General features: G+C 39.7%; 1 protein-coding gene across 5 annotated transcripts in view; it reads right to left on the reverse strand.

Moving 5' to 3' along the window:
• syt1a (synaptotagmin Ia) overlaps positions 1 to 27,496 on the reverse strand; it is a 222,534-nt gene that overhangs the window by 25,653 nt on the left and 169,385 nt on the right. For 4 of the 5 annotated variants that reach the window (XM_062064689.1, XM_062064690.1, XM_062064688.1 and 1 more), the window contains 2 exons: positions 7,783 to 7,955; positions 2,618 to 2,743 (listed from right to left, as the gene is read on the reverse strand). In XM_062064689.1, coding sequence (XP_061920673.1) covers positions 2,618 to 2,743; positions 7,783 to 7,955 — 299 coding nt within the window. The remainder of the gene's footprint in view (positions 1 to 2,617; positions 2,744 to 7,782; positions 7,956 to 27,496) is intronic. The other variant, XM_062064691.1, reaches the window with a different exon arrangement.

Genomic DNA, 27,496 nt, shown 5'->3' on the forward strand with positions numbered 1-27,496 from the left:
GCTCAGGTCCTATTCATCCGACCAGAACTTCACCAAAAAGCGATAAGCGTCATGTTTATTAGCCAAAATAGACGGTTTTAAAATAAATAGTTGACAACGGAGCAGAAAACAGGTGAAAATAATTAGCTTCAGGAACTCACGTGAAACTTCCACCACTCCTGTCTGCGGCTGCTTGCCCACAGACACGCTCTTCAAGCAGACATCGGACCAAATTATCCCCTAAAACGGCGAGAGCCAAAATACTTGTCCTCTTCATTTCTTAATGTTTTACACGCAATAATTTGGTTCAGAAAATGTTGATTGATTGCACAAAACCCTGGAATGAGATCTGAAGCCATTTTTACTTCCGTAAACATTGTAGTGCGTGCGACGTCATGTCTGCATGCGAGTCAGATTGCATTCACATTAGAAATCGAAAAAAGAAAGTTTTTGTAATGGGTATGGCCACTAAAAAGAATGGATTGGGTTGGATATCTGACCCTGCCGTGTGAACATACCGTATTTTCCGCACCATAAGCCGCACCTAAAAACCACAATTTTTCTCAAAAGCAGACAGTGCGGCTAATAACCCAGTGCGCCTTATATATGGATTAATATTCATATTTATTTTCATAAAGTTTAGGTCTCGCAACTACGGTAAACAGCCGCCATCTTTTTTCCCCGTAAAAGAGGAAGCGCTTCTTCTTCTACGGTAAGCAACCGCCAAGGTGAGCACCCGCCCCCGTAGAAGAAGAAGCGCGCGGATATTACGTTTCATTTCATTTGTGTATTTCTGTAAAGACAACAAAATGTCTCCTACTAAGAGACACGCGTACAAGGTTCCACTGACTTTTGATATTCATGTGAACCGCACTGTGGATACAACGGGAGCACGTACGGTGAATATTCGCACCACAGGGAATGAGAAGTCGTCCTACTGTGGTTCTAGCTTGCCATGCTAACGGCCAGAAACTTCCACCCACGGTGATATTCAAAAGGAAGACCTTGCCAAAAGAGAACTTTCCAGCCGGCGTCATCATAAAAGCTACCTCGAAGGGATGGATGGATGAAGAAAAGATGAGCGAGTGGTTGATAGACGTTTACGCGAAGACACCGGGTGACTTTTTTCACGCAGCGCCGTTCCTGTTGATCTACGACTGCATGCGCGTCCACATCATCGATGGTGTCAAAAAACAAGTGAAGCACACCGAAGAAGAATAATTCGAGGGATTTGTGGATGAGTAATAACTTCAGAAAGTGAGCTTTAAATGTTTGTTTTGTGTGTCGTGTGACACTAACGTATGAGCAACGTTGAGTTATTGATGTTGCTATTGCTCTGCACTATTTTGAGTGTTACTATTTTTGTGATTGCACATTTGTACATTACATTTTGGGAGTGAACAGAGTTGTTAGAACGCTGGTTTGTAATATATTATTAAAGTTTGACTGACCTATCTGACTGTTTTGTTGACATTCCCTTTATCGTAGCGTAGGTGCGGCTAATAGCACGGGGCGGCTAATAGGTAAACAAAGTTTTGAAATATTCCGTTCATTAAACGTGCGGCTAATAACACGGGGCGCCTTATGGTGCGGAAAATACGGTACTCTTTGTTGGAGTACTTCATTTGCTGTGGAATTGCTGTTTGCATAACCTCCTCAGGTTACCGCTCACACTGACGGATGCCTCTATTTGTGTTGGGGAAGTTGATCTGGTCTTCTCTGGATGCACTCAAGGACACTCCAAGAAAGTTGTGGAAGCAATTGTGTGCGTCCACCCGGCTGAGGATTAAAAAGAAGCATTTCCAGGAGGCTTCTGGAGCGAACCCGCTATCGAGCCTTAAGGCGGGCCTGATAAACAGCTGCCTGCACTCGGTGTGGAGCCAAAGCCTGTCTGCGGTCATTGTCATGCCGTGAAAGCTTTCGTCCCTTCATTACACTTTAGCTCCACTGAGCGTGCGGCTTATTAGCAGTGCGAGCACAGAGGGGGCTGCCACCGCCTCCTGCGACATGATACATCAACGCCGTAAAATGTGACATTGTCCACTTTAAATCCCTTTTCTGTAAAATGACTCTATAATTTGTCATTGTCCCCCCAAACATAATCCTTGACTAGGCACTGATCTTGTTTTAGACTTTGAGAGGGATCATTAGCGAGTCTCCAAAGCAATTTTAAGGAGCGCAGCAACACTCCAAGATGAAAATGGGAGTTCAGTCAATGCAAGACGCCATCTTTGTCCACACTTGTTTACAGAAAGAGTAGATAAGGAGAATATACATGTGTACCGATGCAGCGTGTCGCCGCTAATCCTGTTTCTGTCAGTTCTGCTCATGACGGGGAGTCCGCTCGGCCCGGCGTGTTCACCCACCGCGTCTTTTATCTGTCACACAACATCTGGCGAGAGCGAAGCTGATGTTCTCCCTTCACCGTGTGTTTTGTAAAACTCAGCTATCGGAACCAAATAAAGCAGATGGATACCCGCGGGGAATTTGTTTTAAATCAGGCGGAAACAAACGAAAATCCAAAGCGGGCCAGCCTTACTTTTGCAAATTCCCGTGAGCAAACAGCAGCGTGGCACCACAGAGTCGGTTCAATAGCGTGACCACTTAGGACAAACACAAATAAGTACGAGCGACTTACCGTGTTCTCTGTGAAATTGTAATCCAGCGAGTACTGTAATTTGCCCAGTTTCTGGTCCTCCTTGGGCTCCTCCTCTTTCTCCGTTTCAGTCAGGCCTGTCTCAGCATCCTCCTCATCCTTCAAGGCCTGGAGGAGACACCCACCAAGAGTCAGAGCCGCCTGATTGTCGGCGGTGCCAGCGCCCCCGCCGGCTCGTCCCCGCCCAGGTCCTGCCGGCGGACCTACTCCTGCAAGAGCTGCCACTTGTTTTATGGCGTTCAAGGGCGGAGAGGGGAGGGGCAAACGGGGGTAGGGGCGAGCAAGCACTAAAACACCATAGCAGGTAACACCGGAACATGCTCTGAGATGCACTAAAGCCAAGGGCTCGGTCCCTTCATGGCGCTTTGCTATGACTCTCTGGGTGCTTCTGTCTCAAAGGAGGAAAGATCAAATGATGGCACCAGAGATTATGGCGAACAGAAGAGAGAGACAAAGAGAGAGAGAGAGAGAGAGAGAGAGGTGAATAATAGAGAGGTTTCTGGTAAAAGATCACAGTATGAGTCACTTCGAGCAACTCAAGTCATCGACTGCATTTTTAGCGAGCCGAGGTGAGGGGTTAGGAGGTGGTGGTGGTTGGGGGGAGGAGGGGGGGGGGGTAGTTTGCTAGAACATGCGGTTGCTGTCATTGTCATTCATTCAGCATCAAAGGTTGCCGTCCAAGAGGTCTCATTGTTCCAGCATGCACAGCATTCTCTTGACGTTCCAAATGGTGCTCACACGTGACCACGCCTGCCCTCATTCCCCAGTGGGCTCCCACAACCAGCATTGTCATCATCATCATTACCCTTGGAGTCCCGCCCCCTTATGCTAAAGCTAGATCGAAGCGTCATGCCAGCAAATGGGTGTGGCTAAAGGGGTTGATCTAGTTCGTTCTTATTGATTGGTCTGTCTGCTTAAGTGAATGCAAACGGCTGGACGACACTGATTAGTTGCTGATTGGTGTCCCCTTTAGTCGCCAAAAAACCCCACCAATCGACACATGGATTGAGGAGCATTTAAGCACCTAAAATCCCTGATTAGATAGTTGGGGAAATAGTTTTGGTTGGCTCCTCTTCTTCTTCACCACAACTTTTGTTTTGTGTTTCAAATATTTCCTGGCGGGAAACGCTGCTCGGCACCAATCAGTGTTGCTCAGTCTGGTCAAGGTGCACCCGGTGCTTATTATTCCTATATATTTATATATATGTGCATATGCAGCTTGTACGCACATATATACAACAGATAAAGTATGCATAGTTACATATATTTGGCTGAATGGGAGTTAAGTTGTCGTCAAGAGGCTATTGAAAAGAACAAAAACATCAGCGTAGCAGGCTTAAGAAGATCCAACAGCAATTGGGAACCTACCGCCAGTGACCATCCCGAACAGTCATCAGACACAACACAGATAAGGAGGACATAGAAGGAAGAAACACAAATTAAAACAACCACACACAGGAGTAAGTAAACACACAAGTCGGGCTAACACCGGGAGAAATGACCGCCTTTCAATTTGATTCATGGCTGCTGGAAAACACAACTGGGCCCACAACAGTGGAGAAGGTGGGGAAATTACCTTGATAAGGCTCAGTGATGTATAACCTAGCACTCATTTCCTTATTCAGCAACAAAAGGAAAACATTGCCAGCTCCTGATAGGAGCGAAGGCAAACTGAACGCTAAATTTCAGCATCCCTAAATTCCAATTAAAGATGAAAGTGGGAATTATCCAATCCAATTTGTTTCGTCATTGTCATTTCTCAGGGTGCACACCACTTCATTACCTCAACAAGTAAGCAGGTCCTCATTAGACACAACCAAAAAGATCACAGAAACTAGAGACTAAAATAAGGAGCTCTCTCAGTCTGAGGAAATTTAAATCATTTAAAAAAGACCTATGATGATTTTCCTCTTTTCTGACTTACACATGTTACAATGTTGGAGTTGTCGCTGCATCCAGATGTATACACCAGACCGTATCATGTTAGGCTCTTTTGGTGTGCTTTTCTTTTCATCGCCTCATGGTTTTGAAGTAATGTTAGTATTTTGTCGTATTTTAACACTGTGTTTGTTCTGTTCTTCACGTTGTGTCTTCTTGTGACAAAAAAGAATATACAGTACGTGTTCAAGTCACTAGCAGCAACTCAGTGGCGTTGCGTTTTTTCAGATTAGCCTAGTGTTGTTTGGTCGGTGTCTGATTTTTTTAAAAACAAACAATGACGTTCCTCATTCTTCTTTTTGGCATCGATTCCTCTTTGGGTTTTGTTGGTTTAGCTTCCACTGTGCTCTCCGTCTGTGCAATGTTGACATCTATGCTCTCACTGTAAAGATCTTTCAAGCGACGTGAAAATCCTCCTGCAAAGTAGCAGGGTTGCTGCAGGTACATTAGCCGCAACCCATACGTTAATATTAGAGAGTTATCTTGTACAAAATAAATGTTTATGTAATTGCACAGCACGACCCTGATTATTTTCTTGTTTGTTTGTGCACGACATTTTACACAGGACTGTTTTGTCGTTATGGCCCGTATAAACGTTGGATTAGCCGCTAAACTCTGACAAAAAAGATGGCATTGTTGCGACATTACTTCTTGGTTTAGGAAAATACAAGAAAATGTATGATAGAGTATTATTTTGATCTAATCATGGCACGTTCACAATAAAACAGACGGCAGTACGATAAATGCTGGTGAATGCAGCTTTTTTTGGATGTGGCTTGAGATTGTGCCGGTGCATCTAATGTTGTGACCACTGAATCCTAATACATGTAGGAACGATAAATGGTATTAATGATGAACGGTTGGTATTACCGTTTTGAATTAAAATGATCGTAAAACCGCGATTGATTGACATTGATAGCGCTAGCTTGCTTAAATGCGAACATGAATACAAGACACATTCATGTCTTTACCCATTAATAAACGACATAGTAAAATAATAATACAAATTAAAGATGCAAGCAGCGTTGAACCACCTCCGTGCAACTCGGGGTTCACTTAAGTCGGCGGGAATGCGTGACAGATGCGGTCACGTCCTTTGTGATGCATCGACTCACTATCAAAAATTCTGGAAAATCGGAGCATGCGGAAGGAAGATATGACCATTATAATTTTTCACAACAAGAGGGCAATATTGGTGTTGATGTCAATGTTTAGTTATGATCAGTTCCCACCTTAAAGCCTTATATCAGTTGGGAAGGAGAACTGATCATTTAAATTAAAAAAAATGACAGTCTGATGGTTAATTGCGAGGAGCAGTTTTTGACACCAGTCTCCGTTCAACCACGAATGGGTACTGGTCCATCCAGCACATCAACATGTCATCATCATAATGTGAACTAATTCTTAACAAGATTTGAATTTGTAGAGTCGAGTTATAAATGTTAAATGTTTTGTGGTGAGCCATCGATGTATAGTTTGACATAAACAAAATTCCTTCGCAATTTACCATAGCCTATTATTCTAGTATCTCTCACTTTAACCACGGCTCATTTGGTCAAAGTCCCTTGGAGGAGTTCGTTAAAGTACAACCCCTGTTTTTGGCCTAAAAATGGCAGACGGAAACCAAGATGGCAATTGGGTTCTTGAGACTTATACTGTACATGTGTCCTGTCATTACAGACGTCTCCAGCGATTTCCTGAACGATACGAGAATCTGGTAGCCTATTTTTTCCCCAAAATTATTGCTCTTAAAAAGCCAGAACATGTGATGTTTCTTCCACCAAAAAAAAAAATAACACTTGGTTAAAAGTTTTCAGTACATTTCAAGCATATTTAACAATGCCAATATAATAATGATATTTGTGATACTAAATGTTCATACCGTTACATCTCCAATACTGTTTATGAAGTTTATTTTGAACTTTATTTGAAAAACTTAGCAAGCGGTGATGTTCCTCTTCAAGATATATATTTAAAAGTGCACATTTTCAAAAGATACATTCTGATCTCTTGGAGAGGGCGGGGCTTGGAGGGTTTCAAAAAGTGACCGAGGAGCAAAATTTACACCAAAGCATAGTCAATACATATTATCCAGACTACAAGGAAGTGTGTTAAATGTAGATTAGAATCACAGTGTTTCCCACACATTCATTTATTTGTGGCGGACCGCCACGAAAGAATTACGTCCGCCACAAATACATATATATATATATATACATATATATATATATTTTTAATTTTTTTGTCCTGTCCAGCTTCTCAGGCAAATCATATAGTTGATGTATAGTTGACCTGACCCCAAGGACTTTCCTTACGATAAGGCCTTACACTATTTTTTTCGAAAGCCCTAACAAAGGGTGCAAAGTCTGCAGGCAGTAGGAAACACATGGTTAAGTGTAGGGAGTAAAACTTATGGCAGTCTAAAGTTCAGGATTTTTGGAGCTCTTAGTTCAGTGGATCAGATGTTTGATGAAGCTCTGTGTCTATCTACCACCACTACTGTTTTCTGTTTATTTGTTATTGGCTGTGGCAGGACACCTCTGCCTCTGTTTCACTTTATGTTGCTGGTAAATAATATGGTTGTAGTAGTAGGCTAAAGTGAAATTATTTAGTATGCACTAATTAAAGGGGCAGAGCTTTAAGAGAAATTTTAGCTTTTATATTTTATAAGATATATTTTTTGTAAGAACCACAATTAATAAATATATTTCAGTGAATAACTTATTGTTCAAATCTATATATAAATATGTACATAAAGTGTTGTAATTATATTGTAAAATGGATGGATGGATGGATGGACGTTTAAAACAAAACTGTTATTATTAATTAGTAAGTATACATTTTTTTAGCCTTTTTAGAGAAAATCATATCATTGTAGTAAATTATGCAAATTACTCGATGATGAGTGGTGACCACGCCCATAGCCACGCCCCCACCGCCACAGGTATCTTGGCAGTTTATGGGAAACACTGAATCATCATAGGTCCCCTTTAAATAAAGTGGTTTAGGTTGGAAACAATAAACTATGAAAAGAGCAGCTACTGAACCACTGCTAAAAGAAACACTTTACAAAGGGAGCTCATTTGTTAGCATGTATCAAAGGAAGCCTATTAAAATTCAACTACAAGTGTTGGATAATTCATGCTGCATGAAAGGAACTTTCTTATATTAGAAGATAATTTAAAAAAGTTGTTCCAACAGGCTGTTACCTCGGTTTTGGCTTCGTCTTTGACGTCCTTCATGTTGATGGCGTTTTTGCCTTTGTCTTTGCCCTTCTTTTTGTTCTTCTTCTTGAATATCCACTTCTTGCAGACGCAGAAGCAGCACGCCAGCATCAGGATGATGGCCACGAAGGCAATGGAGACAATGGCCCATGACGGCACTGTGGCGAGACACATCGGGACATAAACCTTTCGTCCGCAAGGAAAAAAGCTACGTTCCTGTTTGGATTGATTGATTGAAACTTGTATTAGTAGATTGCACAGTACAGTACATATTCCGTACAATTGACCACTAAATGGTAACACCCGAATAAGTTTTTCAACTTGTTTAAGTCGGGGTCCACGTTAATCAATTCATGGTAAAAGGAGCAGGAGTTTGCTCACTGATTGGGCATGAGGTGTTGGCAGTGACTTAGCAATCAACCACCCCAGCTAACAGTCGGCCAATTTAGAGGAAGGAACAGATGTTGGCATATTTAATGTGCAATTCCGGCCACCCACTTATTTTTGCAGCCTACTTAACAGAAACTGCTAGAAAAATAACGTCAACCACGTGAGAGCAGCTGAACGGTTTGTTAAGCAGCCGCACATCCGGCTGTCATCGCTGAGTTTGGCTAATGAGATTAAAGTTTCCTCCTGAGCAGCTGTGTGATTAATGCGGCTTATTAAATGCAAATCATACATATAAGTGGAGCATATTGCCGCCTCCATAAGTCGTCTACCAACTGTGGGGGCTCCATGAAAAGGTGGCTACTAGGGGTGTGGGAAAAAAATCGATTCGAATTCGAATCGCGATTCTCACGTTGTGCGATTCAGAATCGATTCTCATTTTTAAAAAATCGATTTAAAAAAAAAAAAAAGTATTATTTTTTATTTATTATATTTATTATTATTATTATTTTTTTTTTTTAATTAATCAATCCAACAAAACAATACACAGCAATACCATAACAATGCAATCCAATTCCAAAACCAAACCCGACCCAGCAACACTCAGAACTGCAATAAACAGAGCAATTGAGAGGAGACACAAACACGACACAGAACAAACCAAAAGTAGTGAAACAAAAATTAATATTATCAACAACAGTATCAATATTAGTTACAATTTCAACATAGCAGTGATTAAAAATCCCTCATTGACATTATCATTAGACATTTATAAAAAAATAAAAAATGAACAATAGTGTCACAGTGGCTTACACTTGCATCGCATCTCATAAGCTTGACAACACACTGTGTGCAATATTTTCACAAAGATTAACTAAGTCATATTTTTGGTTCATTTAATAGTTAAAACAAATGTACATTATAGCAATCAGTTGATAAAACATTGTCCTTGCCAATTATATAAGCTTTTTACAAAAATCTACTACTCTACTTGCATGTCAGCAGACAGGGGTAGATCCTGCTGAAATTCTATGTATTGAATGAATAGAGAATCGTTTTGAATCGGGAAAAAATCGTTTTTGAATCGAGAATCGTGTTGAATTGAAAAAAAAAAAAATCGATTTTGAATCAAATCGTGACCCCAAGAATCGATATTGAATCGAATCGTGGGACACCCAAAGATTCACAGCCCTAGTGGCTACCCAAACACTTTGTAGACTTCCCGATAATCATGCATTTATTAATACAAAAAACAATAAAATACAATTAACAAAGTCTTAGTCCTCAGCTCAAAGTTGTTGTTTTTGAAGTTTGAGCTGGGTTTTTTTCTTTTTGTGCACGCCACGGAGATCGATGCCCGGTTGACAGAAATCAATGAGTGCTCTCCTCCCAAGAAAAACAATAGGTGACGCTCTAAAATGACTGCAGGATGCATGAATGACTTTGGCCTTGCCTTGGAGCTGTGACACCTCATTTACTGCACACCACCTTGAAACCGCACAAAGACAGAGTTGATCGCTATCAAATGCTTTTGAACATTTTTACAACCCTCTTCAAATGTTGAGTCTTCACTACATTGCGTTGATTTTTTTTTTTCTTCAAAGCATATTTTTGGATGAAATTAAGTGTTAAATTATGTCTTAAAATGTGTATTATATGCATACTTGCCAACCTTGAGACCTCCGATTCCGGGAGGTGGGGGGTGGGGGGTGGGGTGGGGCGTGGTCGGGGGCGGGGGGCGTGGTTAAGAGGGGAGGAGTATATTTACAGCTAGAATTCACCAACTCGAGTATTTCATATATAATTCATATATATATATATATATATATATATATATATATATATATATATATACAGTATATATATATATATAAATATATATATATATATATATATATTTGTATGAAATACTTGACTTTCAGTGAATTCTAGCTATATATATATATATATATATATATATATATATATATATATATATATATATATATATATATATATATATATATATATATTTTATTACATGCGATGAGGTGGCGACTTGTCTAGGGTGTACCCCGCCTTCCGCCCGATTGTAGCTGAGATAGGCTCCAGCGCCCCCCGCGACTCCGAAGGGAATAAGCGGTAGAAAATGGATGGATATTATACATATAAATAAAAGAAATACTTGAATTTCAGTGTTCCGGAGGCTATCCAGTAGATGGCAGTATTGTCCTGTTTAAGAGTGTCACAACATTGCTGTTTACGGCAGATGAACTGCTTTACGGTAGACGAAAACGTGACTGCTATTGTTGTGTGTTGTTACTGCACTGGGAGGACGTTAATGAAACTGCCTAACAATAAACCCACATAAGAAACCAAGAACTCGCCCTCGATCATTCTACAGTTATAACGTGATTGGGCAGGCACGCTGTTTATACCGTGGAAAAGTGGACGTGAAAACAGACTGTCGCCGCTGTCCCCACTCAGGTCCGCATGAAGCTGGAGGGGGCGTGGCCTCCATCTCCGGCTGAATTCCGGGAGATTTTCGGGAGAAAATTTCTTCCGGGAGGTTTTCGGGAGAGGCGCTGAATTCCGGGAGTCTCCCGGAAAATCCGGGAGGGTTGGCAAGTATGATTATATGTATTACAGTGTAGTATTTGTCATATTTTCTCATATTAAGTTGTGGCGATGGATAAAGATATTCACAGAGCGGGACTTTTGTTTCCGGCTTAATGGTGCCATTTGTACAGGGAAGTCGGAATTCGGATTTTTCCGACTCAGAAAGTTGGAGCATTCTCAACACCCCGAGTTCGTTTCAAAAATGGCTATTCTTGATGTAAACAATGATATCCGCTTTTCTATTATCCGTTACAAGCACTTCTAATTGTTGACGAAGTATATCAGTCACATACAATGTATTGTTTCATGTACATTTACATTTTATGTGGTATATACATCGCTAGCAATAGCATTTCTTTCCTCTTCATCCACCGTGTTTGAAGGTTGCAGAGAGAGTGCATATTTTCCCATACGTTGGGGATCTTTTTCTCTGGAGTTTGCATGTCCTGCGTGGGTTCCCTGCGGGTACTCCGGCTTCCTCCCACTTCCAAAGACATGCACCTGGGGATAGGTTGATTGGCAACACTAGATTGGCCCTAGTGTGTGAATGTGAGTGTGAATGTTGTCTGTCTATCTGTGTTGGCCCTGTGATGAGGTGGCGACTTGTCCAGGGTGTACGCCGCCTTCCGCCCGATTGTAGCTGAGATAGGCTCCAGCGCCCCCCCGTGACCCCGAAGGGTATAAGCGGTAGAAAATGGATGGATGGATGGATGTTTATAGACAAGGCAAGCGCAAAAACATTGATTTTTAACATCGTAACTGCAACAGTCTCAAGTCGACTGTGACGTCATTCCCAGCTCCGACTTCCAACTTCGGAAATAAATGGAACGGAGCATAAGGATGAACAATGTTAACCACAACACGACGGCTAATCTTGGCGCCATCTTCACCACAGCAATCAAGCTTTGACAAAAAAACGTTTTGATAGACTTCATCTTCAACTCCTGCCTCATCGATGACACATTATCATTTTGGTGAGCCTTTGGCGTGAGTTGTGTGGAAAGATGATTCGCAAAATGAGCCTGGATCTAAGGAGGATGAGCTAAAAGTTTTAGAAGTTGAATTATAAGCAGATCCAGCAAGTAGCAGTATTGCTACATACTAAACAAGAAATACAAACTACAAACATAATAAAACAAACACATACTGTACAATGTCTGCTCTCACTGGGATGCCGACTGATGGGATTTTCAACTCTTCCCGAATAAATGAAGAATTATTTATAATTAGAGATGTCTGATAACATCGGACTGCCGATACTATCGGCCGATAAATGCTTTAAAATGTAATATCGTAAATTATCGGTATCGGTTCAAAAAAGTCAAATTTATGACTTTTTAAAGCACAGCTGTACGGAGTGGAACACGGACGTAGGGAGAAGTACAGAGCGCCAATAAACCTCAAAGGCGCTGCCTTTGCGTGCCGGCCCAATCACATAATATCTACGGCTTTTCACACACACAAGTGAATGCAATTCATACTTGGTCAACAGCCATACAGGTCACACTGAGGGTGACCGTGTAAACAACTTTAACACTGTTACAAATATGCGCCACACTGTGAACCCACACCAAACAAGAATGACAAACACATTTCGGGAGAACATCCACACTGTAACACAACATAAACACAACAGAACAACTACCCAGAACCCCTTGCAGCACTAACTCTTCCGGGACGCTACAATATACACCCCCCCCGCTACCCTCTACCCCCCGCCCACCCCACCTCAACCCCGCTCCCACCCAAACCCCGCCAACCTCAACCTCCTCATGCTCATGTACCAAATTCCAAGCTGCTGTTTTGAGGCATGTTAAAAAAAATAATGCACTTTGTGACTTCAATAATAAATATGGCAGTGCCATGTTGGCATTTTTTTCCATAACTTGAGTTGATTTATTTTGGAAAACCTTGTTACATTGTTTAATGCATCCAGCGGGGCATCACAACAAAATGAGGCATAATAATGTGTTAATTCCACGACTGTATATATCGGTATCGGTTGATATCGGAATATCGGATATCGGCAAAAAAGTCATTATCGGACATCTCCATTTATAATCCACATGCAGGTAAAAAAAAATAAAAGAATAGTATTTTCGTGTCTTTCTCCCGATCTCCATGTCTAAGTTGAATGTCAAAGTTGACCAACTTCTAGGTTTATAGCCACAACCTTTTACTTTACAGGTGAGAGGTGATATCGCTAATACTTAGTTAATATTCAGATCACGACATGTAAATGGAGTATTGTTGGCGTTTTTGGTATTTTTTGGAGGGCTTTGTAGGAACAACAGATGACCCCCATTAGCTGCATTGTTAGCCACCTCCTACTTGCCGTATATTACGAATTGAAATGCATTAAAAAAACAACAACATATGTGTTCTTGATTTACCAACAGATTTTAAATGATAGGCTAAATTTTTAAAAAAGTGCAGTTCCCTTTTAACTCCTTAGGATTGCTACACTAAATAAGTAAAAAAAAAAAAGTTTCATCTACATATTACTATAATCTCATCCAGCGAGGAAGAAGACGCTGTTGTAGCATATATACACTTCTGTACATCACCATGAATGGATATGGCCTTTTCACATTTAAGTGTTACCTTACTTTACACGCGGTGGGCGTAGTACGAAAAGAGTATTAATAAGAGAACCATGTTTGACTCAAAGAGCGTAAAAAACCCCAGCCTAAGTGCAAACGGGAGAATAGGGCCCTAAATTAATAAACGCAATGTAAATGCAAAGTTGCCTTGCTAATTCTACTACCAGAATGTGTGAGGGCTTGTCATTTAGACGGTCAGGGTGGAAATCCAGCTCTTATCTATTTCATTGAGCACGTGTCGCCCAGTGAAAAGCACTTCTGTGTTCCTTAATTAAAGGCAGCCGAGTCCCAGAAAGCAATAAAAGCATCCCCTAATTAACTACATTGTGTGAGTGTCTTTTCTCGAGAGAGAGAGAGAGAGAGAGAGAGAGACGAATTGGGCTAGAGAGTGAAAAAGGCGGGATGTGTTAAGCCCTTCAACCGGCGCTGCTTATCTCTTGTTCCGCCATTGTGACACCTCATGCAAAAAGGAACCGCGCTAAAAAGGTGCACTGTAACAAGACACAGCATCAAAATGTCCCAAACCAGCCAACATGACTGATAACACTCAAATGAGTTCAACTTTGTCCACTAATATCTTGGATTGCCGCTCTCAGGGAGGCATAAACTCAATAACGTCTCTGCGCCCGACGTGTCTACATGTAAGAAGATCCATCCCCTGCTGGCCCCACTATGAACTGGACTCTCACAATATTAACTGTATCCACTCGGCAACCATTGCACCGGTGACTCGAGGGGGATCCCCACATCTGCGGTCCCTTCCCAGGTTTCTTGTTGTTCCCATTGAGTTGAGTTTTTCTTGCCCTGATGTGGGATCTGTGCGGCCCTTTGAGACATTTATAATTAAGGGCTATATAAGTAAACTTTGATTGATGGATTGAATAAAATGTTTATTACTAGAGGTGTTCCAATAAGGCAGGCCTGGACAATTATTTTGACTCGGGGGCCAAATTTAGAGAAAAAAAATTGTATTTTTAGGAACACTAATATAAAACCTCACAATAATGTCTGATTGAATGCTAAAAACATTATGACAGACCGCCTTAAAAAACGGAATGAATTTTAAATTTGTTTACTGAATGAGACACCCAGAATGTACATGAAAATAAAGAATGTGGGATTTACAATATTAACTATGAACGATAAAACATTGAATATTGACAGCATATGAATGTCACACACCCTCTCGATCAACATATTTCACAATCAAGCGAAACGCAACAAAAATGCAACAAACACAGCGAAATATGAACACAAAGGGTAAAAAAAAACCCCACCTACAATCTGATATATCACTTAGCTAAGGAACTTTGTTGTAAATATCTCCATCCGCATCTGTCCCTGACACCCGCATTTCAGGCTGGCCGCTCTGGAAACACTCTGTGGAAACGCTCCCCACCCACACTGCTTGGTGCCTCGTCTGAGCTGCTGTGACTTAGATATAAAGCAAAAGCGCGGATTCAAACCATTGAAATACTTTGTATAGTTCAAGATTACGGTCGTTTGAAAACATCACTGCACATCATAATGGCAGCTACAGTTTCCATCTTAAAGATCTAAAAAAATATTTGGGAATGTCTGGCGGGCCAGATTGAAAAGCTTAGCGGCCCGGGCCTTAATTTGCCCAAATCTGCAATAAGGGGTTTTAAATCGACTATTCCGATCATCCATGAGTGAGATCGGCCGACACCAATACCGATTACGTGCATTAACTGTACATTTTCTGTTTATTTATGGTGAGTGCTATTGACAGTTAAACAATAGCATCACAATATTTAAACAATTTCTTTATTTTCTTTTATTACATACAATGCAAAACAAAGAAAAACAAAATCAATAGCACAGTACACAACAACTAAACAAAAGCAAAAACTATAATTTACTGTTCTACTCATTTAAATCCTTTGGTTTTTGCCCTCAAAGTCTACGGAATTATTATGTGAATGTATATATACAAAACCAACAAAAAAAAATTTTTTTAGATAAAAAAATATATTGATCTAATCACTCTAGTGTCAATCACATACCGTATTTTTTGGAGTATAAGTCGCTCCGGAGTATAAATCGCACCGGCCGAAAATGCATAATAAAGAAGGAAAAAAACACAAATAAGTCGCACTGGAGTATAAGTCGCATTTTTGGGGGAAATTAATTTGATAAAACCCAACACCAAGAATAGACATTTGAAAGGCAATTCAAAATAAAGAATAGTGAACAACAGGCTGAATAAGTGTACGTTATATGAGGCATAAATAACCAACTGAGAACGTGCCTGGTATGTTAACGTAACATATTATGGTAAGAGTCATTCAAATAACTATAACATATAGAACATGCTATACGTTTACCAAACAATCGGTCACTCCTAATCGCTAAATCCGATGAAATCTTATACGTCTAGTCTCTTACGTGAATGAGCTAAATAATATTATTTGATATTTTACGGTAATGTGTTAATAATTTCACACATAAGTCGCTCCTGAGTATAAATAGCACCCCCGGCCAAACTATGAAAAAAACTGTGACTTATAGTCCGAAAAATACGGTACTGATACTACTCTTGGTATCGACACCACCAATTTATGGATTAATCCCCCTTCTCAAGTATAGTGTACTGACAATGTTGACTCGTCAACAATTGTTGTTACAGTATATTGTCCTCTCTCTAGACCAGTGGTTCTTAACCTGGGTTCGATGGAACCCTAGGGGTTCGGTGAGTCGGGCTCAGGGGTTCGGCGGAGGTCAATTCACACCCAACTCATCGTGTAAATAAAAACTTCTCCCTATCGGCGTATTACGGATACGGCAACAGCAGAAGTCAGACTGATTTGCAGGTGTGTAATTTGTTGTGAGTTTATGCACTGTGTTGGTTTTGTTCTTTGAACAAGGTGATGTTCATGCACGGTTCATTTTGTGCACCAGTAATAAAACATGGTAACACTTTAGTATGGGGAACATATTCACCATTAATTAGTTGCTTATTAACATGCACATTAGTAACATATTGGCTCTTAACTAGTCATTATTAAGTACTTATTAATGCCTTATTCGGCATGGCCTTATTATAACCCTAACCCTCTAACCCTGGCCCTAACCAAATAACTCTAAATTAAGTCTTTGTTACTTAGAATATGTTCCCCATACTAAAGTGTTACCAAAAACATATAACTTTGTCTTGAATTTGAAAAAAAACAACATTTTATTTTTCACTAAAGAAGTGTTCGGTGAATGCACATATGAAACTGGTGGGGTTCGGTACCTCCAACAAGGTTAAGAACCACTGCTCTAGACTCTTATTAATCTACTTGTTAATTTCCTGTTAATATCTGCTTACTTTCTGCTGCCAGGTGGTTTCATCTACACTTCCTAAACTTATGTCTTCTTTTGTTTCAAGTTAGTTTAGGGTCTGCTCCTGGCCTGCTCTCAGTGTGTAACATGTTTAACCTCGTCCTCCAGTGATAATGAAACTTAATAATGACACTTAAGTTACTAAGTAATGCGGTTTATTTGCCGAAATAGAGGTGATTATTATTAGCTTAGGTGAGCAGCTCCACACTGTGTATGCAGACACATAATTAGCAGTTAGGTTGTCAGCCGGGGGACTGAAAATAAATAGTGTCAGCCAGAGGACATTAGCGTTTGTGATCGGCATTAAAAGGCATAATCGACAATGGCGATCACATATTTTTTCTTGAGAATCAGCCAATATCGATCGATGAGCACATCCCAATTTATTTTTGTTGCTTTTGCACTCCAGCCTCACCCTAGCCTATTTTGGTTTTCCTAAAAACAAGATATAATCAGGAATCTGCTTAAACCTAGTCTGACATTTCAGGGCCTTTAAAGGCCTACTGAAAGCCACTACTACCGACCACGCAGTCTGATAGTTTATATATCAATGATGAAATCTTAACGTTATAACACATGCCAATACGGCCGGGTTAACTTATAAAGTGACATTTTAAATTTGCCGCTAAACTTCCGGTTCGAAACGCCTCTGAGGATGACGTATGCGCGTGACGTAGCCCGGGGAACACGGGTATGCCTTCCACATTGAAGCCAATACGAAAAAGCTCTGTTTTCATTTAATAATTCCACAGTATTCTGGACATCTGTGTTCGTGAATCTGTTGCAATCATGTTCATTGCATTATGGAGAAAGAAGCTGAGCAAGCAAAGAAGAAAGTTGTCGGTGCGAAATGGACGTATTTTTCGAACGTAGTCAGCAACAACAGTACACAGCCGGCGCTTCTTTGTTTACATTCCCGAAAGATGCAGTCAAGATGGAAGAACTCGGATAACAGAGACTCTAACCAGGAGGACTTTTGACTTCGATACACAGACGCCTGTAGAGAACTGGGACAACACAGACTCTTACCAGGATTACTTTGATTTGGATGACAAAGACGCAGACGTGCTACTGTGAGTATGCAGCTTTGGCTTCTAAACATTTGATCGCTTGACCGTATGTGCGCAACTTTTTTTTGCGTATGTACGTAACTTTTTTAAAATATATAAGCTTTATGAGCCTTGGGTTAGGTGAACGGTCTTTTGGGCTGAGTGATTGTGTGTGTTGATCAGGTGTTTGAATTGTATTGGCGTGTTCTATGGAGCTAGGGGCTAGCATAGGAGCTAGGAGTTAGCATAACAAAGACGTAGGTGTTTTTATGCAGGATTAATTAGTGTCATATTAAATATAAGCCTGGTTGTGTTGTGGCTAATAGAGTAAATATATGTCTTGTGTTTATTTACTGTTTTAGTCATTCCCAGCTGAATACCAGGTACCGTGAGTATGCAGCCTTGGCTGCTAAACATTTGATAGCTTGACCGTACGTGCGCGTCACGTACGTAACTTTTTAAAAATATATGAGCTTTATGAACCTTGGGTTAGGTGAACGGTCTTTTGGGCTGAGTGATTGTGTGTGTTGATCAGGTGTTTGAATTGTATTGGCGTGTTCTATGGAGCTAGGAGCTAGCAGAGGAGCTAGCATAACAAACACGCAGGTGTTTTTATGCAGGATTAATTTGTGGCATATTAAATATAAGCCTGGTTGTGTTGTGGCTAATAGAGTATATATATGTCTTGTGTTTATTTACTGTTGTAGTCATTCCCAGCTGAATATCAGGTCACCCCCGGCTCTCACAGCATCTTCCCTATCTGAATAGCTTCAACTCCCCACTAGTCCTTCACTTGCACTTTACTCATCCACAAATCTTTCATCCTCGCTCAAATTAATGGGGAAATTGTCGCTTTCTCGGTCCGAATCTCTCTCACTTCATGCGGCCATCATTGTAAACAATAGGGAACTTTGCGTATATGTTCAACTGACTACGTCACGCTACTTCCGGTAGGTGCAAGCCTTTTTTTTAATCAGATACCAAAAGTTGCAATCTTTATCGTCGTTGTTCTATACTAAATCCTTTCAGCAAAAATATGGCAATATCGCGAAATGATCAAGTATGACACATAGAATAGATCTGCTATCCCCGTTTAAATAAAAAAAATTCATTTCAGTAGGCCTTTAAGTTACTAAGTAATGCGGTTTATTTGCCGAAATAGAGGTGATTATTATTAGCTTAGGTGAGCAGCTCCACACTGTGTATGCAGACACATAATTAGCAGTTAGGTTGTCAGACGGGGGACTGAAAATAAATAGTGTCAGCCAGAGGACATTAGCGTTTGTGATCGGCATTAAAAGGCATAATCGACAATGGCGATCACATATTTTTTCTTGAGAATCAGCCAATATCGATCGATGAGCACATCCCAAATTATTTTTGTTGCTTTTGCACTCCAGCCTCACCCTAGCCTATTTTGGTTTTCCTAAAAACAAGATCTAATCAGGAATCTGCTTAAACCTAGTCTGACATTTCAGGGCCTTTAAACACACGTTAGGGCCAAGTAATAGAGCATCTTTTGCAGTAATGGTGTCTGCAGAGCATGACTTCAATGATGCACCGATTCCATCTTCTTTAGCTTTTACAAAGAAGGCTGATAGATGTTTTTATAAAATGTGCAGTGTGTGTGTATTTGTGCAACATTCAACAGACTGCACTAATCCAATATGGCAGGACCCTGTTGGTCAATTAACCTTGTCATTATGTCTTGTTAAGCCCACCAGAGCAGCAGAGAGTCCGAGCACAACCTGGCGGCGAGCAAAGGATGTAATGAGATCACATGTAAGGGCCAGTTAAAAGAATCTTGTAACGCTCTTAAAATAAACAGAATTTTCTGTCTTTTTTCAAATCTAAACATGATTAGGGTTGTGCGGTATACTGAAACTAATAAAGTACTGCGGTACTAATGAATTAAAATAGGTACTATACTGCCTTTGGAAAATACAGGTACTTTTTTTTTTTTACGAACATGACGGCGCGCAAAGGCACATGTTAGTCACAGCACACACGCAGAACACTTGCAAGTGGACAGAAGAGGTAGAATAGCTTGAAAAATAATGATAGTATTGAAGCTATTAAAATTTAAGTGCAGTTCTGTACATGGTGCTTTAAAACATAACTAGCTAGCGGCTAACGTCCATTCGCAGTCGACACACTTTTAGCTACTTCTAAATCAGTAATCCTCGCCTCCATGGCGACAAATAAACTACAGCAGTGGTCCCCAACCCTTTTGTAGCTGGGGAACCGGTCAACGCTTGAAAATTTGTTCCACGGACCGGGGTGGGGGGGGGGGGGGGGGGGGGGGGGGTGGGGTAGGGGGCTTTTTTATTTTTATTTTTTTTCCATACAGAAATACAATCATGTGTGCTTACGGACTGTATCCCTGCAGACTGTATTGATCTATATTGATATATAATGTATATATTGTGTTTTTTATGTTGATTTAATTTAAAAAAAAAAAAAAAAAATTATTATTATTATTATTTTTTTTAAATTTCTTGCGCGGCCCGGTACCAATCGGTCCCCAACCACCGGGCCCGGTGGTTGGGGACCACTGAACTACAGTTCTTACAAGTATCATCCCTGCAGAACGAGGAACAGCTAAACATGCCTCACTACAAACCGTATTAGCATACAATAGCTAACCGCTAACAGCAAGCCAGCACTCCTGAATGTAAACAAATGCCATTGGGGGATCTACACAGACATCGCCTGTAACAATACCAAGTACAAGAGCCGCATATAGTCGATACTACAATGATTACATCGATATTAGAGATGTCCGATAATATCGGACTGCCGATATCGGCCGATAAATGCTTTAAAATGTGATATCGGAAATTATCGGTTATCGGTTTCAAAAAGTAAAATGTATGACTTTTTAAAACGCCGCTGTACGGAGTGGTACACGGACGTAGGGAGAAGTACAGAGCGCCAATAAACCTTAAAGGCACTACCTTTGCGTGCCGGCCCAATCACTCATCGATTGTAAATAATGTAAATAATGTAAATAATTCAATGTATATACTCTGATGATTATCTTGTGTGATGACTGTACTATGATGTTAGTATATATTTGGTAGTATATATCTGTATCATGAATCAATTTAAGTGGACCCCTACTTAAACAAGTTGAAAAACGTATTCGGGTGTTACCATTTAGTGGTCAATTGTACGGAATATGTACTTCACTGTGCAATCTACTAATAAAAGATTCAATCAATTCAATCAATCACATAATATCTACGGCTTATCACACACGCAAGTGAATGCAATGCATACTTGGTCAACAGCCTTATAGGTCACACTGAGGGTGGCCGTATAAACAACTTTAACACTCTTACAAATATGCGCCACACTGTGAACCCACACGAAACAAGAATGACAAACACATTTCGGGGAGAACATCCGCACCGTAACACAACAGAACAAATACCCAGAACCCCTTGCAGCACTAACTCTTCCGGGACGCTACAATATACACCCCCCTTCGCCCACCTCAACCTCCTCATGCTCTCTCAGGGAGAGCATGTCCCAAATTCCAAGCTGCTGTTTTGAGGCATGTTAAAAAAAATAATTCACTTTATGACTTCAATAATAAAAATATGGCAGTGCCATGTTGGCATTTTTTTTTCCATAACTTGAGTTGATTAATTTTGGAAAACCTTGTTACATTGTTTAATGCATCCAGCGGGGCATCACAACAAAATTAGGCATAATAATGTGTTAATTCCACGACTGTATATATCGGTATCGGTTGATATCGGAATCGGTAATTAAGAGTTGGACAATATCGGAATATCGGATATCGGCACAAAAGCCATTATCGGACATCTCTAATCGATATTAATATCCCCAAATCTTTTGTGTTTTAATATTGTTTATAAACTCAGAAAATATGTCTCTGGACACAGGAGGACTTTAAATAATACTAATGTATGACCCTGTAACTACTTGGTATTGGATTGATACCAAAATGTGTAGTATCCCCTAAAACTAATGTAATGTATCCAAACAACAAAGAAAAGTGCTTATATTTGAACAAAAGTGTAGATAAACATGTTAAAACAGAAAGTAACCAGATCCATCCATCCATTTCTACAGCTTGTCCCTCATAATTTTGACAAAGTAATAGAATGCAAAATGACAATATGTTACCGCATGCGTCAGCAGGCCAATTAGGAGTAACCCGTTGTTTGCTTACTTGTTACTAAAAGGGAAGTTTTCTAGTATGTTTATCATCTTATTTAATGCCAAAATTGTTCTTTTATAGCAATAGGAAACACATTGTTTATTATAAGATTATCTGTTAAAATAAAGCCAATCATGACAATTTAATGTGGTCCCCTTTATTTCAAAAAGTATTGAGATACATTTTGAACCATACCAGTACCAAAATATTGGTATCGGGATAACCCTAAATGTGAAAATACACATATTGAAAGTCAAGTTCTCTAAATTACTCAATATGTACCTATGAAGGTTCTCTTTCATCCAGGTCGTTGTCACCACACCAAGCAGTCCAGTTGCGAACGATTGAACGCCCTGAGATACTCAAAATGTGTACTGGCACATCTCAGTAGACTTTATTTCATGTTTGTACAAGGTTCCTCAGCGGAAGATGACTCATTTGGCAAACAGGACTGAAATAAACAAGGTTGACCTTTTTAGCATAGAATTGGCAAATACAGGGCAATTATGCTTTTAGCATGTTGACACAAAGCACCTTACAATGGTATTTTTTAAAGGGGCCATATTATGATTTTTTTTTTTTTTTTCAAAACACTTCATTTTTGTCAACATAACATGTGATAGACTTAGACTTCCTTTCATTGTCATTCAAATTTGAACTTTACAGTACAGATAAGAACGAAATGTGGTTGCATTAGCTCGTTGTAGTGCAGGATAAGAGAGCAATAAGGTGCAGGTATAAATAAATTACTGTACAGATAAATATATTGCACTTTTGCATATGCATCCACGTTTATGGGTGTGTTATATTGTCTTTATATTCCAGTGAGTTAATCCGTATTTGGGGGGAATTGAGGGGATTATTACGATGCGTTCAAGAGTCTTATGGCCTGAGGGAAGAAGCAGTTACAGAACCTGGAAGTTCTGCTACGGAGGCTGCGGAAGTTCTTTCTAGAGTCCAGCAGTAAAATGATGGCCCTTTGGTAACAAATTTGGAAAGGCTTTGTTGTAAAGAACTTCAATCCACATTTCAGCTGCTTCCAAAAACGGTTTGTTTTGAGAGTCGGAGTTGTCAGATGCAAATGAAGCCCTACCAGGGACGTGCACGTGATTATAGAGGGGCAGGGGCTCAAAGTCAGAAAAGGGCAGGACATTTTTTTTTGGTCCTTACCACAATATGGAAATGAATGTAAAATTAAATTTGCTAATAGGAAGCTAACTACTTAGCTGTGTGTCCTTTGTAGGTAAAAGTGATTGCCATTTCTTTTGTGTCAACAAATTATTGTCATAATGAGGTAATTCACATTATCATAGGCTTGGAAGACATGAAAAGCAACAAAACACTGGTTTATTATTAGGCTATTTATTGTTAAAGATAAGCACTTTAATATTGAACATTGAACAGTGCAACATGAACTTTGAAAAAAAATACAAAAATAAATACCCAAATGGAAATAACTTCAATGTGAAAATCTGTCCTTCTTCCCTTAACTTGATGAAAACACCATCAAGTTGTAACTTATGGTCTTTCTCACTTAATGCTCAGACTAAACAACTGAAACGCAATACAGGGCCAAAAATATGGACCAGGGGCCAGTAGAGGGCTGTAGGATGGAGGCCACCCATACCCAAATATGCTCCTCAATGTAAATTCAGGGCTTCCCTGAAATGCTGTGAAATCATCAATTTTAGCCATGCATTAGGAGGTCTGCTACCCTTAGCTGCTTCCTGGCGCTCCTTCTCCTTCCTTTTCTGTATCCTTTCTTTTTTTGGCATTGTGCTGCAGGCATAATCATTATGAATCAAGTTTAAATACAGATGGTAATATTCCTAACAGATAACCTACATCTTATATCCCCAGAATGCTGAAATTATTATTATTATTATTAATAATAATAATAATAATAATTATTATTATCATTATTATTATTCTTATTATTGTTATTATTATCATTATTATTATTATTATTTTGTTAACCCACACAGTAATAGCAAGTCACAATAAACTTTATATCTAAACCTCGACTGTGAGAGAAATGTGATCCGCCGTAAACACAGTGCATTTCATTTTGAAAATTAACTCTGTGTTTTATTTTGTATTTTGTACACTACTTCCTGTCCCGCACGATCCGCTTTGCTCTGTGCGGAATTGATGTGCCGTGCTCAATTGATGCGCCGTGCTCCGACGTCCGGCAAAAACAGAAGCTGACACATTGAATAATAGAATAATACAGCGTTTTTCTGAAATATTACCCATATTAGATGCTGAATAAGTGGACGGTGACTAGACCATAACATAACTCACAGGTTCAAGTTGCTCCACTGTCACGTCTCCGGCTCTGGGGCGCAGTTGGCTCTCTCTCCTCTCTCTTACTCACTCACTCGCCCTCTCTCTCTCTCTCTGGCTGAAGCGGCAGGCTCAAACAACCCGGTATTACAAGAAAACGTGGAGGTTTTTTTGTTTTGTTTTTGTTTTTTTACATCCCTGACAGGAATTTATTAATGTTGTTTAAAGAAAAAAACAAACAAACAAAAAAAAAAAACACACACACACAGGCAGAGGGCACTTTTTAAGACGAGGCAAAAAAGGGCAGGGGCTCAAGCACCCATAGGGCCCTATGTGTTTTGTTTGTTTGTTTTGCTCAGACCGTATTGAATATGCTGCAATGAGGTGGCGACTTGTCCAGGGTGTACGCCGCCTTCCGCCCGAGTGCAGCTGGGATAGGCTCCAGCACCCCCGAGAGGGACAAGCGGTAGTAAATGGATGGATGGATGGTATGGATTATGTGTTTTGTTGCCAGCTCGAGGAGGAGACGACGCAGGGGACAAAAAGTAAGAAAGCCCGGCTACAAATCTATCTATCTGCTGGCTAAAGTTTGTATTATTTTCTATTTTATATATTAATAGTGTTTTTCGTTGGAAAAATCCAGAGGCACACCATTAGCAGAAAACATAAAAAATATTTAACTCAGCAGGACAGTAAAAAGTCGTTCTCGCAATTGTTGGATATAAATTCAAACCGTAACCAACCATGCATCACTATAGCTCTTGTCTCGAAGTAGGTGTACTGTCACGACCTGTCACATCACGCCGTGACCTATTTTGAGTTTTTTTGGTGTTTTCCTGTGTGTAGTGTTTCCTATTTGGTTGTTGATTGTCATGTACGGATGTACTTTGTGGACGCAGTCTGCTGCTGCACACGCTGTAAGTCTTTGCTTTCGTCCAGCATTCTGTTTTTGTTTACGGTATAGGGCGGTATAGCTCGGTTGGTAGAGTGGCCGTGCCAGCAACCTGAGGGTTCTAGGTTCGATCCCCGCATCCGCCATCCTAGTCACTGCCGTTGTGTCCTTGGGCAAGACACTTTACCCACCTGCTCCCAGTGCCACCCACACTGGTTTAAATGTAACTTAGATATTGGGTTTCACTATGTAAAACGCTTTGAGTCACTAGAGAAAAAGCGCTATATAAATATAATTCACTTCACTGCTTTGCAGCCAGTTCAGTTTTAGTTTCGTTTTGCATAGCCATCCCTAAGCTTCAATGCCTTTTCTTAGTGGCACTCGCCTTTTGTTTATTTTTGGTTTAAGCATTAGATACATTTTTACCTGCACGCTGCTTCCCGCTGTCGTCTGCATATTGTGATCACGACAAACAATGTTCCCGACATCCCCAAAGCAATTAGCCACCTACTGATATGGAAGAGTATTACACGGTTACTCTGCCGCGCTCTAGACAGCACAGGCACTCAACAACGGCACATTATTTGGCGGATTATAATTACTGGTTTGCAAAAAATATTTGTAACTAATTTAGGTGAAATTACATCATCTCCCATGGCACACCAGACAATATCTCACAGTACACTAGTGTGCCGCGGCACAGTGGTTGAAAAACACTGTATTAATACATTCAATGCACTGCTGCTTTGACCACTTCTAAACAATAGAGGCTCGGGCCGACTAAGTAATAAGAGATTATAATACTAACTGGTCCATTGCCAAACACAGTTGACACTGATCCAATTCAAAGTATTTTTTAGGAAAATCATCACTTATTTTGCCGGAGGATGGTGACGCTGTTGTCTTACATTAGAAGGCTCAGCTAGCTCGCTAGCAACATATATTGATAATCTGCTGACGTCACACTTAGGAAAAACGTCATTCTCGGGGCATATTACAAACTAACCATTTGGAGGAAGATGTTTTATGAATATCTCCGCAATGCCTCCATTGTTAATTTTGAATTTTCGGGATTTATGCAGATCCCAAATACACATAAGTAGGTACCAATAGGTAAGAAAAAATGGTTTTGCATAATAGGGCCCCTTTAAAATAAACATTACATAAATCTATTTTGATAACAGGACTCTGACCAAGTAAACTTTTTCAGTTCGGATAACAACAAAGAGATGGAGTTCTGTGAAAAATAGATTTAACTATTATTTTAGCCAAAGGCCGCCAGCTAAATGTTGTCTATATGCCTGTGTGCAGCTTTCTAAACACAACATAATCAGAAAATACTATTTTTTTTAGGAAACTAGAAAGCTTTGATGTTGTTTTGTTTGTTTTTATTACTGTTATTTTGCCTGTTCTTTGTTTACATATAAATTGATACTTTGTTTTTATCGGCACTTTGCTTCTCAATGGACTAAAGGTTCATCGAGTTAATACTATTTTGGTAACAACCTAATAAGCAGCATGGTTACAGTATAAATAAATATTTTCTGAATGAAGTAGTCATATTTATTGCTAGTTAGCACATGCCTAAAAATGTCTCAAGCTGAATATAAAATTAGAGCCACTGAGAAGGTGGACACCTCATAATCCAATTAGTCGACAAGTGTTAAGATAGTTGATGACAAGTCAACTATCTAAATCAGGGGTCACCAACGCGGTGCCCGCGGGCACCAGGTAGCCCGTAAGGACCAGATGAGTAGCCCGCCGGCCTGTTCTAAAAATAGCTCAAATAGCAGCACTTACCAGTGAGCTGCCTCTATTTTTTAAATTTTATTTATTTACTAGCAAGCTGGTCTCGCTTTGCCCGACATTTTTAATTCTAAAAGAGACAAAACTCAAATAGAATTTGAAAATCCAAGAAAATATTTTAAAGACTTGGTCTTCACTTGTTTAAATAAATTCATTACATTTTTTACTTTGCTTCTTATAACTTTCAGAAAGACAATTTTAGAGAAAAAATACAACCTTAAAAATGATTTTAGGTTTTTTAAACACATATACCTTTTTACCTTTTAAATTCCTTCCTCTTCTTTCCTGACAATTTAAATCAATGTTCAAGTAAATTTTTATTTTTTTATTGTAAGGAATAATATATACATTTTGATTTAATTCTTCATTTTAGCTCCTGTTTTTTCGACGAAGAATATTTGTGAAATATGTCTTCAAACTTATTATGATTAAAATTCAAAAAAATTATTCTGGCAAATGTAGAAAATCTGTAGAATCAAATTTAAATCTTATTTCAAAGTCTTTTGAATTTCTTTTAAAAATGTTGTTCTGGAAAATC

The sequence above is a fragment of the Entelurus aequoreus genome, linkage group LG12 (genome assembly GCF_033978785.1).
Source record: "Entelurus aequoreus isolate RoL-2023_Sb linkage group LG12, RoL_Eaeq_v1.1, whole genome shotgun sequence".
NCBI classification, from domain to species: domain Eukaryota; kingdom Metazoa; phylum Chordata; class Actinopteri; order Syngnathiformes; family Syngnathidae; genus Entelurus; species Entelurus aequoreus.